General features: G+C 41.4%; 1 protein-coding gene and 1 pseudogene across 1 annotated transcript in view; both read left to right on the top strand.

Annotated features, from left to right (window-relative positions):
• The window catches only part of LOC122544108 (hexokinase-1-like), a 261,171-nt gene that overhangs the window by 31,970 nt on the left and 211,347 nt on the right, over nt 1-17,854 (top strand). The window contains exons 2-4 of the mRNA XM_087999152.1: nt 13,222-13,370; nt 13,457-13,576; nt 16,200-16,295. Coding sequence (XP_087855278.1) covers nt 13,222-13,370; nt 13,457-13,576; nt 16,200-16,295 — 365 coding nt within the window. The remainder of the gene's footprint in view (nt 1-13,221; nt 13,371-13,456; nt 13,577-16,199; nt 16,296-17,854) is intronic.
• On the top strand, nt 5,968-6,686 carry LOC148146024 (uncharacterized; annotated as a pseudogene).

Below are 17,854 nucleotides of genomic sequence, written 5' to 3'. Positions count from 1 at the left end.
ATGTCGAAAAGCAGAGAGCTAGTACTGCAAGATTAGAAACAGAAATGGTAGATGATTATAAGTCAGTTCATAAATCAAATTTAGGCTTCTGACATCAATTTCAATCTATGAGGGATAGAAATTGAGGAAAAGAGAAATCCTCAGGTGGTAAGTGAAAAGGAGATCACATTGAAAATAGTAGATAGTTTACCACAGGATGAAAAGGAAACCCATGAGGGAGAAAGAGAATTTAAAAACCTCAGGTGTTTTTATTGAAATCAAATAGGACACATGAAGTTACAGTTTTACTGGTTTAGAAAAAACACAATGAAGACGGGTGTGATAAAGCAGAATAAGCCAGTGGGATTTGTTCACAGAAAGCACAGAAGAAGCTAAACAGGTGGAAAATAAAAGTACAGCCTGGTCAGGAGTTGGTTGAGAAGAAAGTGCCAGATCTATTTAAAGAATTTCTTGCATGGGTAAGGTTTACTCATGTTTGCCAGGAGGAGCAGGTAAAGAAATGAAGATTTTAAGGGATAAGGAAGCAAGTCAATCTTTGATGGTGAGAGATAAGGACATATGTAATTCAGAAAGAATATCGGCAGAAAAAATCGTACTATGTGGAATTCACGGTGAGAAGAGAGGTTGGAGAGTCCAGTGAAAAGTGGTGGTGGTGGTCGGGCTAACAGGGAAATCCTTGATTCCAGAAATACAGTTTATCCTTGATAATGTTATAACTAAATCATTGCTGGAGTAATGCCTCTTGTGGTTGAAAAGCCAATGGAAAAATCAGACAACTGAGGTGTTACAGCAAGTATATTCTGGCAGTTTTGCTGACTGTGTGGTAACGAGGCCACAAAGCATAAGTTGAAGCAGGAGGAAAAATTGAAGAATTAAAGATAAGGAAGTTGAAGTTCAATTTATCAGAAACCATTTTTGATTGAATGATTGAGAAAAAAACAAGATCAGGTAGAGGACAAAGTGGGTATTTTTATTTCAGAAAAGTTAGCTGAATTACAGCAGAAAGATGGAAAGATATTCTTTTGTTAAATATTTCAATAGAGTTAAAGCTATGACAATTGTTTTCTCTTTTGTTCATATTTTAAATGCGGAGAGCAATAATGACCCACAAGAGGAAGCTCCACGTCTATTTTATCCAGACCTTTTATCATCTTGAATACCTCAATTTGATCTCCCCTCATTCTTCTAAATTTCAGAGAGTTTCAGCCTAAACTGTTCAATCTTTCTTCATACAACAAACCCCTCCTCTAGTGAATCTCCTCTGAACTGCCTCCAGTGCCATTACATCTTTCTTCAAATAAGGGGACTAAGACTCCAGATGCAGTCTCACTAATACCTTGTATCAGTGCAACAATACTTCCTTACCATAACATTTTATTCCTTTAGCTATAAAAGCCAACATTCCATTTGCTTTCTTTATTATCTGCTGTGTCTGCATGCTAGTTTTCTGTGACTTATGAACAAGGATACCCAGATCCTTCTGCACCGGAGCCTCCTGAAGTCTGTATGTTTTTAGATAATAGGTCGCCTTCCCATTTTTTCGACCAAAATGCATGACCTCACACTTATCCACTGTAAACTCCATCTGATTGGAAGGGGGAGTTCACCTTCCCCTGCCACTGCAGGAATTGCAAAACCTGCACCCACACCTCTCCCTTCACCTCCATCCAAGGCCCCAAAGGAGCCTTCCACATCCATCAACGTTTCACCTGCACTTCCACAAATGTCTTTTATTGCATCTGTTGCTCCTGATGCGGTCTCCTTTACATTGGGGAGACTGGATGCCTTCTCGCAGAGCGCTTCAGGGAACATCTCTGGGACACCCGCACCAATCAATCCCACCTTCCCGTGGCCGAACATTTCAACCCCCCCTCCCACTCTGCTGAGGGCTTGCAGGTCCTGGGCCTCCTCCACCGTCACTCCCTCACCACCCGACGCCTCGAGGAAGAACACCTCATCTTCGGCCTTGGAAAGCTTCAACCCCAGAGTATCAATGTGGACTCATTTCCCCTCCCCCTACTTTACCCCAGTTCCAAACTTCCAGCTCAGCACCATCCTCATGACCTGTCCCACCTGTCAATCTTCCTTCCCACCTATTCGCTCCACCCTCCTCCACTCCCATTTATCTCTCTACCCCTGAGGCTTCCAGCCTCATTCCTGATGAAGGGCTCCTGCTTGAAATGTCAATTTTCCTGCTCCTCAGATGCTGCCTGACCTGCTGTGCATTTCCAGCACCACTTTAATCTTGACACTAGTTACATTTTGTCAACCGGAAAAAAATCATTTAATACAACTCTCTGTCTTCTGTCCATCAGCCAGTCATCTAGCTAAACTAATAAATTACCCCTAATCCCATATGATTCAACCTTGTCAATTAACCTTTTGTGTGGCATCTCACCAAAGGCCTTCCAGAAGCCCAGATATATTACATCTACAAGATATGCAATGTCCACTTTGCTTTATATCTTCAAAGAACTCTAGCAAATTAGTAAAACATGATTTGCCTTTCATAAAACCATACTGATGAATAATGTTTTGACTGTCCAAATGTCCTAACATTGCTTCCTTGATAATTAATTGTAATAACAGATGTTAAACTAACTGATCTGTAATTCCCCATATTTTGCCTCCCTCTCTTTTTGAATTAGCATTTTTCCAATCCACTGGAACCTTTCCCGTGTCAGGGAATTTTGGAATATTGTAAACATTGGATCCACCGCCACTTCCTTTAATACTCTAGGATATAGCCATCATGCCTGGGGACTTGTCTGCCCTCAATCCTATTAGTTTGCTGAGTCCCTATCAATGTTGATTGTTCTAAGTTCCACCTTTTCTATAGCCTTTGACTCGCCCGTTCCAATAGAAACATTACTATTATCCTCCACCGTGAAAACTGGGACAGAGTATTGATTTAGCATCTCTGCCATTTCAGTGTTTCCCACTATTAGCTCTCCAGTTTCATTTTCCAAGGGACCAACATTCACTTTATCGACTCTCTTTCCTTTTATACACCCAGAGATGCTTTTGCTATCTTTTTTGATATTTTGTTCTAGTTTTCTTGCATAATTTACCTTAGCTCTTTTTTTTAGTATCCCTTCGTTTATGTTTGAAAGTTTCCCAATCTTGAAAAATGTGGTGCTGGAAAAACACATCAGGCCAGGCAGCATCCGAGGAGCAGGAGAATTGACATTTCGGGCATAAGCCCTTCTTCAGCAAGAAGGGCTTATGCCCGAAACGTCGATTCTCCTGTTCCTTGGATGCTGCCTGGCCTGCCGTGTTTTTCCAGCACCACATTTTTCAATTCTGGTACTCCAGCATCTGCAGTCTTCACTTTCTCCAAGTTTCCCAATCTTCCAGCCTGCCACCGGCCATTGCAATATGGTATATCTTAGTTTTTGATTTTATATGTCCTTGACCTCCTTGTTTAGCCATGGATGTATTTTTACCCCTTTTACTATCTTTCTTTCTCAATGGGATATATTTTAGTTGTGAGGAATTGAGTAGGTCCTTTAACATCTGCCACTGCTCATCTGCTCTCTTACTATTTAACCTTCCTGCCCAATCTACTCTGGCCAAATCTGTCCTCGTGCCTATATAAGTTCCTTCGTTTAATTCCAGAACACTACTGTGGATCTCCACTTTCTCACCCCCAAACTGAATATTGAATTCTATCATACTATGGTTATACTCCTTAGAGGATCCTTAACTATGATGTCATCAATTAATCTCTCCTCACTACACAATATCAAATCCAGAGTAGCCTGGTCCCTGGTTGGTTCCACAACATACTGCTCCAAGAAACAACCTCTAATACATTCGGTCTGCAGGCTTCCCTTGCCAATTCGATTCTTCCAATCTATGTGCACATTAAAATCACCCATGATTTTCTTGCAAGCCTCTAATATTTCCTGGTTTATACTGTGCCCCACTGTGGAACTATTGTTTGTGGACCTATAGAAATATTCCTACCAAGTATATCTTCCCTTTGCTATTTCTTATTTCTACCCACACTGATTCCACAACTCGAGCTCCCGTGCTTATTTCATTTCTCATTATAGCACTGATCCCTTCCTTCACCTGCAATGTTATATCACCTCCTTTTCCTTTTAGTCTATCTTTCCAAAATGCTGAGCATCCTTACATATTCAATTCCCAGACCTGGTCTTCTTGTAATCATGCCTCTGTAATCACTACCAAATCATACCCTTTTTCTATTTGCACCATTAACTCATTAATTTTGTTTTGAATGCTTTGTGCATTCAGATACAACATTTTTAAGTTTGTTCTACTGATAAATTTCCCTACTTTTTTTTATTATTCCTTGCTGCATCACTTCTTCTATCCCTTACCTTTTACTGTGTGGTAACCATCCATCGCATCGCGAACCTGCACTCTTACCTCCTCCTTTAATTTGGGTTTTCTAATGTCCCCCAACAACTGAACCATTCCCCATCCGGTCCCAACCCCACCCCACACCCCAAGCAATTTAGTTTAAAGCCCTGTCTACAGCCCTTGTTATGTGGTTTGCTAGAATTCTGGTCCCAGCACAATTCAGATGAAGACTATCCGGTCTGAACAGGTCCCTTCCTCCCTCGTACTGAAGCCACTGTCCCATGAATTCAAACCCATTTCTCCCACACCAAACTTTGAGCCACACATTTACCTGTTTAATCTTATTGATCCTGTGCCAATTAACTTGTGGCTTAGGTTGTAATCCAAAGATTTTAGGTTCCGCTTTTTAAATTTAGCTCCTAGCTTTTATTACTCCCTTAGCAGAACCTCTGCCCTAGTTTTATCTATTACATGGACCACAACCACTGGATCTTTCCATTTCCACTCCAGTTCCTCCGCAGGCCAAATGAGATATCCAGAACCCGAGCACCAGGTAGGCAATGCAATCTTCCAGACTCTTGATCCTGGCCACAGAGAAGAGTGTCTATGCCCCTAACTATACTATCCCCAATTACAATGACACTTCTCTTCTCTCCCCCTACTTGAATAGCTCCCTGCACCACAGTGCTACAGTGAGTCGGCTCATCCTCCCTGCAGTCCCCACTCCCATCCACGTAGGGAGCAAAACCCGTGAACCTGTTGGATAATGACAGGGGCTGAGGGTCCTGCAGCTCTACCTCCTGGATCTCTCTACCTGCCTCACTCACAGCCACACCCTCCTGTTCCTGATCACTGGCCAAATTCAAGTTATTTAGTTTAAGGGGTGAGACTGTCTCCTGAAATACAACATCCAGGTAAATCTCCCCTTCCCTGATGTCTCACAATGTTTGAAGCTTAGACTCCAGTTCATCGACTCTGAGCCAGAGATTCTCGAGCAATAAACATTTACTACAGACACTGGGAACCACAATGGGGTCCATCAGCTCCCACATCATGCAGGAACAACACATTGCCTGACCCTCCAACCTTATTTTATTTAATTGGTTTTGATTTTTTTTTCAATGTTTTAACGGTTTATATATCTCTGCTTATTATCTCAATTTGAACACAAGTTGTGAGCAATAATTTAACAAGGATTCAATTTAACATATTCAAATCTGGCAGACTCCCTATTAGCCAATCAAATCACAGCCTTCCTGTGGCATCATTTTTCAGGTCCCCCTCAGTGGAAACACACAGAATCAGAATTAGATTCCCCAAGGTAAGTTTTTATATCATTTACCATCCCAGGGTGCTCTCTGGTTCACTCCCGCTCACCTCCATTTCTGAAGTGAGGAGGCACAGAGCAACCAGTTCACAATTTTAAAAGTCTCTGACTATTGATTAACAGTAACAATTTACAACGGGGGATCCAAGATGGCGGCGACCCAGCAAGTTTGAGTCTATAGTGCTCTTCCCAAGACTTGGGTAAAGTGGGTCACCCACCCCCATCACACTCACCAAATCATTCATAATAGCTGTTTAATTTAATTAGTTGCTTAGTATTACATTTAAACAGTCTAATATTTAGTAAAAATGACCAAAGGGAAGGGAGCCCACAGCTCTCAGCAAGCAGGAACCCCTCCCCTACCCTCTCCAGCTGCAGCAGAGGCGTCCACAGCCGACCCGGGGGACTTACCTACAGTGACAAGCCTTGTAGAAATGATCTCCAAGCTGGATGTGAAGATCGATGCTTTTATCGAGGAGTCCCGAAGTTGATGGGACTCACTCTCGGCCGCGCTGCAGAAGCACGACCGAGACATTAAGGAGATCGAGCGCCGAGTCGGAGGTGCAGAGCTAAAGGCCGCAACCTCCGAAACTACAGCGCAATCGGCCGTGGATCGGGTCCGGACTCTCGAACAGCGAGTCTGGACCTTAGAGAATCACATTGACGACCTCGATAATCGAGGTCGTCGAAAAAATATTCGTTTGCTGGGCCTTCCCGAACGGGAAGAGGAAGGCCAGCTTACAGCATTCCTTGAGCAGTGGCTGCCACAGCTTTTAAATCTGGAAACTGGATCAGGCCAGGTAAGGGTGGAATGGGCCTACCGGGTCGCAATACGCGGGCCCGGCTCGAACCAGCGCCCACGCCCGGTCCTGTTCCGGCTGCAGAGCTACAAGGAGAGGCAGATACTCCTAGAAGCCTCTAGAAATCTTGGAAAAGACCCCTAAGCTATGATCTATAAAGGATCCAAGATCATGTTATTCCAGGACTTTTCCCCAGCTCTGGTCCGAAAGAGGAAAGCATTCGATGAGGCGAAGAAGCATTTAAGGGACTTACATATTCAGTACTCCTTACGCTACCCAGCGACGTTACGTTTTAACCATGAAGGATCCGTGTATAACTTCGGATCACCAGAAAAGGCTAAGGAATTCTTGGACTCTCTTAGATAAACTGTAAGACACAATGGATGTTGGTTTGCCTTTCCCCCCGCTTTGGTTTATATCCCCCCCTTTTTTTTCCAAACCATTCCACCCTTTACTGATTAATATTATCATGGGGGGTGGGGAGAGGGATTTGATTTTCTCCCCCCCCCCCCCACCTTGGGGTTGTTTTCTTTTATTATTTTATGTATATAAGAGGGATGTATGTATATGTGTGTGTATGTGTGTGTGTGTGTGTATATATATATATATATATATATATATATATATATATAGGGGGAGGTGGTTACCTTATTCAATTTTACCTCTGTCTTTAGGAGCGGGGTTGTTTCTCCCTTGTTATTTTGTATTAGTATATTTAATTATTATTTGTTGAGGTTGTAATTTTATAGTTAAAATGTTTATATATGGTATTAACATTACCAAATATATCCAGGTGTTGGTATGGGTGGGGGTAGGGTGCTCACTGTTAACTCTAGCTTTGTATTATATCTGAATTCTCCTCATTTTATTGAGGAGTGCCTGGGTCAAGGGTGGGGCATTGGTTGGGAGAGGATATGATGGACTTTTGGAGAGGAAATGACACCCCCTGGGAACAAGGGGGAAAATCTCCACTTAGATACGTTTTATATTTTTTAAATTTAGAAATAGTTTTTCATTGTATTGGTGTGAATGTATTAGAGAGCCTTTATTTTTGTAAATTTTATTTGCTCTATGCTCGGGATGTTCTGGATAGGGGTCTCGGATTGGCCCAGATGATTTTGGTTGATCAGTCGGTTAAGTGGTGCACCTGGAATGTCAAGGGGAGTAATTCACCAGTCAAAAGGAAGAAAATATTATCAAATCTTAAGAAGGAAAGAGTTGATATAGCACTCCTAAAGGAGACACACCTGACGGATAAAGAACACTTGAAATTACGACAGGGTGGATTTGATCAGGCCTTTTTTTCTTCTTTTAGCTCAAAAAGCAGGGGAGTTGTTATTCTTGTTCGGAAGAATTTCCCTTTCAAAATCCTAAAGCAGATAAAAGACAAATCTGGATGATATATTTTGATTAAAGCCTTCATAAATGGAGAGGAATATGGGATTTTAAATTTGTACTGCCCCCTGGCACACCCCTTTAAATTTATAATGGAAGCCTTTTCAAAATTGATGGCTTTTGGTGCCCGTCATACAATTATAGGGGGAGACTTTAATTGTATTATGGATCCAGAAATAGATAGGATTCCCAAGAGTACTGCAGGAGTATCTCCCAGATCTAGACAATTGATGGATCTGAACAAAGAATTAGGATTAGTAGATGTATGGAGATGTCTTCATTCACAGGACAGAGATTTTTCTTTCTACTCCAATCCACATAAATGTCATACTAGAATTGATATGTTTTTTGCCCCCTCGATTTTTTAAAATTCTATATCATCCTGTAAAATAGGTAGTATAGCAATTTCTGACCACGCTGCTGTATATATGGAAACTAAGGCGAGGAACAATGGGACATCCCTTCGGCATTGGCGTATGGACCCCTTCCTAATGAAAGATAGTAAATTTGTAAAGTACTTCTCTCAAGAATTTAAAACTTTTTTAGAAATTAATTCAGGTACAGCTAGCAACCCGTCAATGATGTGGGAGACCATCAAAGCTTACACACGAGGTTTGATCATCTCCTACTCAGCGACCCAGAAGAAATTGAAGGGAGAACAACAGCGTCTGCTTGAAGCCTGCTTAAAAGCGGCTGAAACAGCATACACTGATAGACCTTCTATTATTAAATTGCAAAGGATTACAGCTCTTAGGACAGCTCTAAACACTACGCTTACTCAAACGGCTAAGAGAGAAATATTATTTGCAAAGCAAAGGTTATATGAATATGGCGACAAACCGGGTAGATACTTAGCATTTCTTGCAAAGAAAAAAAAGGCCCCTCAGATTATTACGTCTATCAAGGAAAGTACGGGTATTCTGACTCATGATCATAAAAAGATTAATGTGATCTTTAGAGAATTTTATTCTCAGTTATATAAATCGCAGGATTGTGAAGATAGGACGAGGAGGATGCAGTCATTTTTTAAAAATTTGACCTTTCCAGGCCTAACTCCGGAACAGGTATCAGTCCTAAATGCTCCTCTAACAGTCCAAGAAATACTTGATGCAATTAGGCAACTTCAGAATGGTAAGGCACCGGGCCCAGATGGTTTTCAAGCTGAATTCTATAAAGAATTTACAGAAATATTGGTTGGTCCACTTATGGACATGTATAACTATGCATATAGTCAGGGCTGTCTCCCGCCTTCGCTGAAAGAGGAAAATATCTCTCTTATCCTTAAAAAAGGAAAGGATCCAGAAGATTGTACATCATACAGACCAATATCCTTGCTAAATGTAGATTTTAAAATCCTTTCTAAAACGTTAGCACTGAGACTAGAAAGGGTATTGCCACATATTATAAAGGAGGATAAGACGGGGTTTATTAAGGGCCGTAGATCATCCAATAATAATAGAAGGGTTTTGGATATGATTCAAGCCTGTCATCAGGGAAAGATACCAGGAGTAGTAGTTTCATTAGATGGGGAAAAGGCATTTGATAGGGTTGAATGGTCATATTTGTTTTACACATTGGAAAGGTTTGGCGTTGGACAGGTGTTTACCAAATGGGTCTCAACATTGTATAGTGATCCCAAAGCAGTTGTGGTTACCAATGGATTAGGTTCGGATAGCTTCAGTGTGGATAGGGGCTGCCGTCAGGGATGTCCCCTCTCGCCATTGTTATTTACACTAATAATTGAACCACTAGCAGAAGCTATACGAGCTGATCCTAATATAACGGCCCCGAAGATTGATACAGGTAAACATAAAATTACCCTTTATGCAGATGATGTTCTTCTATTCCTCAGTAATCCTCTGATGTCCGTACCTCGCCTAATCCAAGGTATTAATACATTTAGCGCATTCTCAGGCTATAAAATTAATTTTTCAAAATCAGAGGCTATGCCAATGGGTGGCCTTGCTATGACACCCCACTTAGTGGACGGATCCCTTTTTCCCTTTCATTGGTCCCTGGAGGGCTTCTTATATTTAGGCATTTTTATTACTCCAGTATTTGGTCAGTTGGAAAAGGCTAATTTTGTGTATTTACTGGAAAGGATAAGGCAGGACCTCTAGCGATGGGGAGACCTTCCAATTTCCTGGTTGGGTAGAATAGCACTAATCAAAATGAATGTCCTGCCCCGTCTCCTATATCCTATGAGAATGCTTCCGGTGATGCTTCCGAGGATGGCTCTACGTAAATTATATGGCTGGCTGGGATCCTTTATCTGGAATCATAGACGGCCCCTCATGAAGCTGAAGAAGCTACAGCTTCCACAGGCAAGGGGTGGATTGGACTTCCCAGACTTTAGGAAATATCAGTTAAGTTCCCTATTAAGTTACATAGCTGATTGGGTCTTGTCTGATCCACAATCAATCTGGTTGGACATCGAGGCCTCTCAAGTAAAATACCCACTTATTAACCTTTTACTTTCAGACAAGAGGAAAATCATTACAGATCACTGTAAAAACCCTATAATACTAAACACAATTAAGGCTTGGAATATAATGCGGCAAAATGAGGGCAATTCACATAAAACATTCCCCCTATGCACCGATAGTGGGAGCATGGGGATTCCAACCGGGGTTTACAGATGCCACTTTTAAACTCTGGAGATCCAGGGGTATCTCATGTCTAGGGGACCTATTTAAGGATGGGGTCCTGATGTCTTTTGAACAGCTGCGTCAGAAATTCGGATTACCTAATGGAGACCTCTTTCGATACTTCCAAATTCGAGATTATATACAGAAGAAGACTATGTTATTAGATAGTCTTTATAAATCAGATAGAGAATGTAGTGTCCTATGACCAGTGGGGGTATCTTCCGTCAGTACTATTTATCATTTACAACATGATGAAGTATCGGGAGATATGGACAATCTGCTTAAAACATGGGATCAGGATTTGGGACTAGAAATCTCTATAGAAACGTGGAATGATATTTGGGAAAACGCTAGAAGAATTACTATCTGTAACAGCTTCCAGGCTATCCAGCTGAAGATATTTCATAGGGCCCATATAGCACCGGTTCGATTGGCAAAATTTAAGGCAGGAGCATCTCCAATGTGTCCCAAATGTAAAATAGAGGTGGGCACTCTTGTACATTGCTTATGGACCTGTCATAAGATACGTAGATATTGGACTAAAGTAGCAAGTACCCTGACAGAAATTTTAGGAACGGAAATTAAAGTGGACCCTCTATCTCTCCTTTTGGGCTTTTCGAACTTTCCCTCCCTGGACATGTACGGGAAGAGACTATTTTCTATTCTTTCTTTCTGTGCAAGGAAAAATATTTTGGTGAACTGGGCGGCTGAGGGCCCCCTCGACTTTCAAATTGGCACAGACTAATTATGGAATGTATTCCCCTTGACTTCCTTACAAATATGGTGCACCGAAAGGCCGAATTATTTTATAAAATATGGCAGCCCTTTTTTAATTACATAAATACAGATATCTCGGCTATCCTAACAAGGGCTTTTATTTAATTGAGATTACAAACCTGGCTGGTCCGGGGCCCCTTAAGAGAGGAATCCCGCACGAATACGGGTTTTATTACATCTGATGTTAACATATTCCGAGCATGTAAGAGACTTAAATATACACTCTGGTTAGTTATAGGTTAGATTAGTAGATAGTTGAGTTTTGTTTTTTTTCTTTTTCGGTATTTTTTTTCTTCTTTTGTTAAATTTTGGCTATTGTATATTTGATTTAATTGTATATCAATGTTTATATTTGAGAGTTTTGTTTATTTTTGTAAACTTGTAAAAATGTTAAATTTCTAATAAAAATATCTATTAAAAAAAAAACAATTTACAACAACTAGCGAGGGAAAATAAACTGGCTTTCTTGAGGCTTTGGGTTTGTTTTGGTACAGAAGAACACAGCCTCTGTTTTCAGAGGATGGAAGAGTTCTGACCATGCAGTTCATACCACAAAACTGTTCAGTGACCGGGGAGTCAAACATGTCATTGTTTGCAAGCAGAAGACATATGATAAGTGCTGGTAGCTTGCTTTTAAAAAGGGCAACAGAAATTTCCATAATTCTTGGTTTAAAAAAAGTTCTTTTACCCAATTCTGGCCACAATCAAGAATATAGAAAAATAGAAAAGTATAAATATTAATCAACCAGACATTGGTACATGGGCCACAATTTCCAAATTTGGGAATAACTTGTCATGTTGAAGTCTTGTGAACTGTGAGGATAATATTAAACTTCAAAAGGACACAGAGTCACTGGAATGGATAAATTTCATGTATAGAAATGTGAGGTAAATTACTTTGGTTAAAAGAATGTGCTAAAGTAATTTAAAACAAAAGGAACAATTCCAAAATTGTTGTAGAAGTACAAGGATGTACACAAATAAAATGTGTTCTAATAGTTTGTAGTGGTACAGCAGGTCAATAAAGCATCTGAGATCCTTTGATTTTTAAACAGATATACCAGGATGCTGCCTAGACTGGAGGGCTTATCTTATGAAGAGAGGTTGACTGAGCTCGGACTTTTTTCATTGGAGAAAAGGAGGAGGAGAGGGGACCTAATTGAGGTATACAAGATCATGAGAGGCATAGATAGAGTCGATAGCCAGAGACTATTTCCCAGGGCAGAAATGACTAACGTGAGGGGTTATAGTTTTAAGCTGGTTGGAGGAAAGTATAGAGGGGATGTCAGAGGCGGATTCTTTACACAGAGGATTGTGAGAGCATGGAATGCGTTGCCAGCAGCAGTTGTGGAGGCAGGGTCATTGGGGACATTTAAGAGACTCCTCGACATACATATGGTCACAGAAATTTGAGGGTGCATACATGAGGATCAGTGGTCGGCACAACATCGTGGGCTGAAGGGCCTGTTCTGTGCTGTACTGTTCTATGTTCCATGTTCTATACAGTATAAATCTTGGGAGGTTATAGTGAACCTTCATAAAACACTACTTCCACCTCAACTAAATTTTGGGGACACTTTAGGAAAGATGTGTGAAGACAATAGAGAGGTTGCCAAAATGATAGTTTCAGGACTGAGGAACTGCAGTAAATTGGATGCATTAGACTGTTTTCTTTGGAGAAGGTTGAAGGTGGAGAGGCAGGACAGATATATTTGGTGGTGGAATCAGGCCAAGAAATGTGGAATTTATGGATTATTAATGCAACCAGGATGGCTGCACACCAGTCCTGTTAGACTTCAGGATGTAAGATATTAGGTCCAGGGGACTTTTTGATTTTCAGTCCCATTAACTTCTCCAATAATTTTTCTTTACTAATATAAATTATGTTCAGCCTATCCTTCTTAATTCTTTGCTAAATGCCAGACTATACATCTTCTTTCAGAAAAAGGAGAGTTTTTAGCTTTGGATCTCGGAGGTTCCATTTTCCGTGTGTTAAGGGTGAAGGTGTCAGAAGATGGACGGCAAGTTGTCCACATATCCAGCGAGATCTATCCCATGACTGAAGATATGAAAAATGAAAACAGTCAACAGGTAACTACATTCATTCAATGCTTATAACTACAGCAGATCCAGACTGAGAAATTAACACCACTCAATTTTACCATTTGTTTCCCCAGTTTTTTGATTACATCGCTGAATGCCTGGGAGCTTTCATTGAGAAACAGAAACTAAAAGATAAAAAGCTTCCACTTGGCTTCACATTTTCCTTCCCTTGCAGACAGAGCAAACTGGATGAGGTGAGAGTGAACAGTGAGGAGGGGATTCAGTTTTTTGGTCACTCCACAGCACCATGGGTTGTGAGTAACGGTGATCAGTACAGCTCCTTGCTACACTGATATCACAAAAGCATGGGGAAACCAGACTAGTCCCACTCCTAATCGCAAGCCATTGAGTCTGGTTTCTAGGTGTATCAGATGCCTCAATTTGACAGATCCAAAACCTTCACTGTCCCTTACACTGTCCACAATTAACATGGAGGCAACCAACTGCATTGTCCAAAATATGTTAATGCTACGATAGAAAGTTCCATTCATAACTTGCTTTTAGTAATTGCCCCTAAAGTCAATAAATACTTTCTTTGTTGAATTGCAGTGTACTTTACCCATGCTGCACTTAGACATCCTGCTTAGAGCACATCCTGCTGTGATGTGCACAACTGGTGAAGGCCCTGCTTGTGCTACACAAAGCCTCTCCAATCCATCCTGGGGTCCAAGGACCTTCAAGACCCTGCCTTGCCATCACCATAGCCTTTGGCCTTGAGCTGCTGAGGCACAATTTGCAGCCAGACACTCCAGCTAACCCGTAGTTAGGTGAATTTATGTCAGTTTCTTTATCCACTCGAGGTAATTTTGTTTTAACACCATAAAATTTGCTCTTGGTTATGTTGGTCTTTTGTCTTTTTTGTCTTTTGATACTAACCCTCCTGAGGACTAGCTGAGTAATATCTGTTGACGCCAAGATAAGATAAGCCATGATCATATTAAATGGCAGAGCAGGTTCAAGGGGCTGAATGGTCTGCTTCTGCTTCTGGTTCTGAAATTCTAAACATGGATAAAAGGCTTGAGTTCGAGAGGTGAGGTAAGAATGACATCAAGAGCCCTCGCAAAACTGAAATCAATACCTATTGGAGGAAACCCTCCACTGGTTGGAGTCGTACTTAATACGTAGTAAGATGGTTATGATTGTTGGAGATCAGTCATCTCAGCTCCACAACATCTCTGCAGCAGTTCCTTGGGATAGTGTCCTAGGCCCAACCATCTACAGCTGCTTCATCAATGACCTGCCCACCATCATAAGGTCAGAAGCGGGATGTTTGCTGATGATTGCACAATGTTCCGTACCATTCACAACTCCTCACATACTGAAGCAGTCCGTGTTCAAATGCTTTGTCCACTATGACCTTTAGCTCCTTCATTAACCAACTATCTCTTCCTCAATCAGCCTTCATTATATTAAATGAGCCAGCCTCTAAGACGGTCTGGGAAAGAGAATTCCAAAGACTGACAAGGCACTAATCAAAAAAAGATTCTCATCTCAATCTTAAATGTGACAGCCCTCATTGTTAAACTGTGCCCCCACCAGAGGAAACATCCTCTCCACATCCATCCTGTCTACTCCATTCAGAATCTTATCTGTTTCATCAAGGCCACATCACATTCTTCTAAATATCAACGAGTATTGGTCCAGCCTTAACCTTATCCCTCAAAAATGTTTGAACTGCTTTCAATGTAACCCCGTCCCACTTTATGTATGAAACTAAAACTGTATGCAATACTCCAATACAATCTCACCAATATACATTTTAACAAGACTTATTCTATACTCCATTTTCCTTTTCCACAAAGATTGCTTTCCTAAATACTTGCTGAGACTGCATGCTAATATTTTTGGATTCATGCATCAGGACACCCAGATCTCTATTTAAATTTCTCTATTTAAATCATTTACACTATACTACTTTTCTGTCCTACCTGCCAAGTGAAGAAATACTTGCTCTCCCAAATCTGCCAAATGTTTGCCCACTCACTGCAGATACATAGGCGCACCACCACCTGCAAGTTCTTATGTTGACTTTTCCACCCGTGATGTTATTTAATTTCTGTGTCAGATCAAATAGGAAATAGAGATTGGGATACTCTCCTGAAAGTTATGTTGGCCAGGCCTGGGAAGACATTTGATACTTTAAGCAAAAAATCGCACTTATAGAACCTAGGGCTGCGTGGTGACTCCGAGATTACACTGCACCAGGGACCAGGGCTTGATTCCAGTTTCGGCTGACTGTCTGTCTGTGTGGAGTTTACACATTGTCTCCGTGTCTGCATGTGTTCCCTCCAGGTGCTCCCGTTTCCTCCTACAGTCCAAAGCTTTGCAGCTTAGGTGAATTGGCCATGCTAAATTGTCCATAGAATCCAGGAATGTGCAGGCTAGGTGGATTAGTCATGGCAAATGTGGGGTTATAGAAATAGGGAGGAGTGGTGTGGTCTGGGTGAAATGCTCTTTAGAGGGGTCAATGTGGATTAGATAGGTCAAATGTCTCTTTCCACACTGTAAGCTTTCGATGATTCTTTCTAAGTCTTTTTTAAGTTGGGAATTTTCATTGCTGACACAGAGATGGATGAATATGTTCCTCATGGGAATTTCAAGCAAACGCTGAATACTGGGCAGTGCTGGCAAGTTGTTGTTGAAGAGCTCACCCAGAGGCAGCCAGGCTTCAGAAGTGTCTGTTAGCTGGGAGTTCCAGACAGCTGAATGAGATTGACAGATGATCTGACTATCCTTTGAGGAAAGGAGTTCATTAAAGCACACAAAAGGAGTGATCAAAATGTTCTTTTTCTTACATCTGATCATTTTCCTATGCAGGGTATTCTTATTTCATGGAGTAAAGGATTCTTTGTTAAAGGAGTACAAGGACTAGATGTTGTCGCTTTGTTACGTGAAGCAATTTCAAGACGTGGGGTAAGTTTAACTTAAGTTTAAATATGTTTTACTTTTATGAAATCTATTTGCAGATCAGCCATATAGTCTGAGTGTGGACAGCAGGCCTAACAGACATTCTTACATTTAGATTAGATTAGATTACATTACAGTGTGGAAACAGGCCCTTCGGCCCAACAAGTCCACACCGACCCGCCGAAGCGAAACCCACCCATACCCCTACATTTACCCCTTACCTAACACTACGGGCAATTTAGTATGGCCAATTCACCTGACCCTGCACATCTTTGGATGGTGGGAGGAAACCGGAGCACCCGGAGGAAACCCACGCAGACACGGGGAGAACGTGCAAACTCCACACAGTCAGTCGCCTGAGGCGGGAATTGAACCCGGGTCTCTGGTGCTGTGAGGCAGCAGTGCTAACCACTGTGCCACCGTGCCGCCCACCATATACTTTGATATATCAGGCTCCGTTCTCAAGTAAGTTTCTACTTTCCTGAGGAACTAGTTTTATATTTGCTGAGTGGACAATGGGTAAATTCAAAGTAAATGAAAAGGAAGTAAAGTGAGCTTGTACTGTCAGAACCTGACTGATAGCAGAACCTGGAAGATCCTTCTACTGCCCACTGTGCAACCCAGTGTCCAACCCATTCAATTCCTGACCTACTACTGCCAATACCATCCACTGCCCAACCAATTCCCCTCTCAACCCGTACACACTCATCTTCCATATAGCTCAATACCTTCACAGACAAACCACCTTCACTGTAGTACAATCTGCGGTATGGAGCAAGTGTTATAATATTGCATTAAGAGGCATTCTTCTGACAATGTATATAAAAAGGAAGGGAGCAGATAAAGTAGGCTTTGGTCCTTAAATGATGAGACTGCAACAAGGACATGGCAGAGAATTACAACTATTTAGTATCTGCTTTCGCAGTAGAAGACACAGAAAAAACTCTAAAATTAGGAAAAAAAGACAATTCATGACCATTTCAGAAAAGGTAAGAATGGGACTATAGACTGACAGGCCACTCAAGATGGCCAACATTATCGGTCCTTAAGGCAAGTGTCTGTAGAGACAGTGGATGTATTTAGTATAACCCAAAATTCTGTTGATTCTGAAAAGGTACTAGTGGACTGGAAAACTGCACACATGAAATGCATTTCAAGAAAAGAGGCACGCAGATTTAGGAAACCATTTGAGTGAGTGCTGGAATCCATTGTTCAGGAGGTGGTGATAAGTGGTGATAGGCTATTTAGGAAATCACAATTCAATTAGCAAAAGAGGGTTTTTGAGGGACAGTGGTAGTGCCTTTACCTCTGGGCCATGGGGCCTGGGTTCTGATCCAGTGGAGTGTAAAACACAGAATATACAATATAGAACAGCACAGCACATTACAAACCCTTAGGCCCTTGATGATGTGCCAACCATTCATCCTACTCTAAGATCAAACTAACCAACAAAACCATCATATTACTATCATCTATGTGCCGATCCAAGAGTCCCTTAAATGTCTCTACTACCACTGCTGGCAGTGCATTCCATGCACCCATCACTCTGTGTAAAGAACCAACCT

This window comes from Chiloscyllium plagiosum, unplaced genomic scaffold (genome assembly GCF_037043375.1).
Source record: "Chiloscyllium plagiosum isolate Xiang-an unplaced genomic scaffold, Cpla_swu_hap1 HiC_scaffold_22, whole genome shotgun sequence".
Lineage (NCBI taxonomy): Eukaryota > Metazoa > Chordata > Chondrichthyes > Orectolobiformes > Hemiscylliidae > Chiloscyllium > Chiloscyllium plagiosum.
Note: the sequence above shows the minus strand (reverse complement) of the source record. Positions and strands in the feature narration are given on the sequence as shown.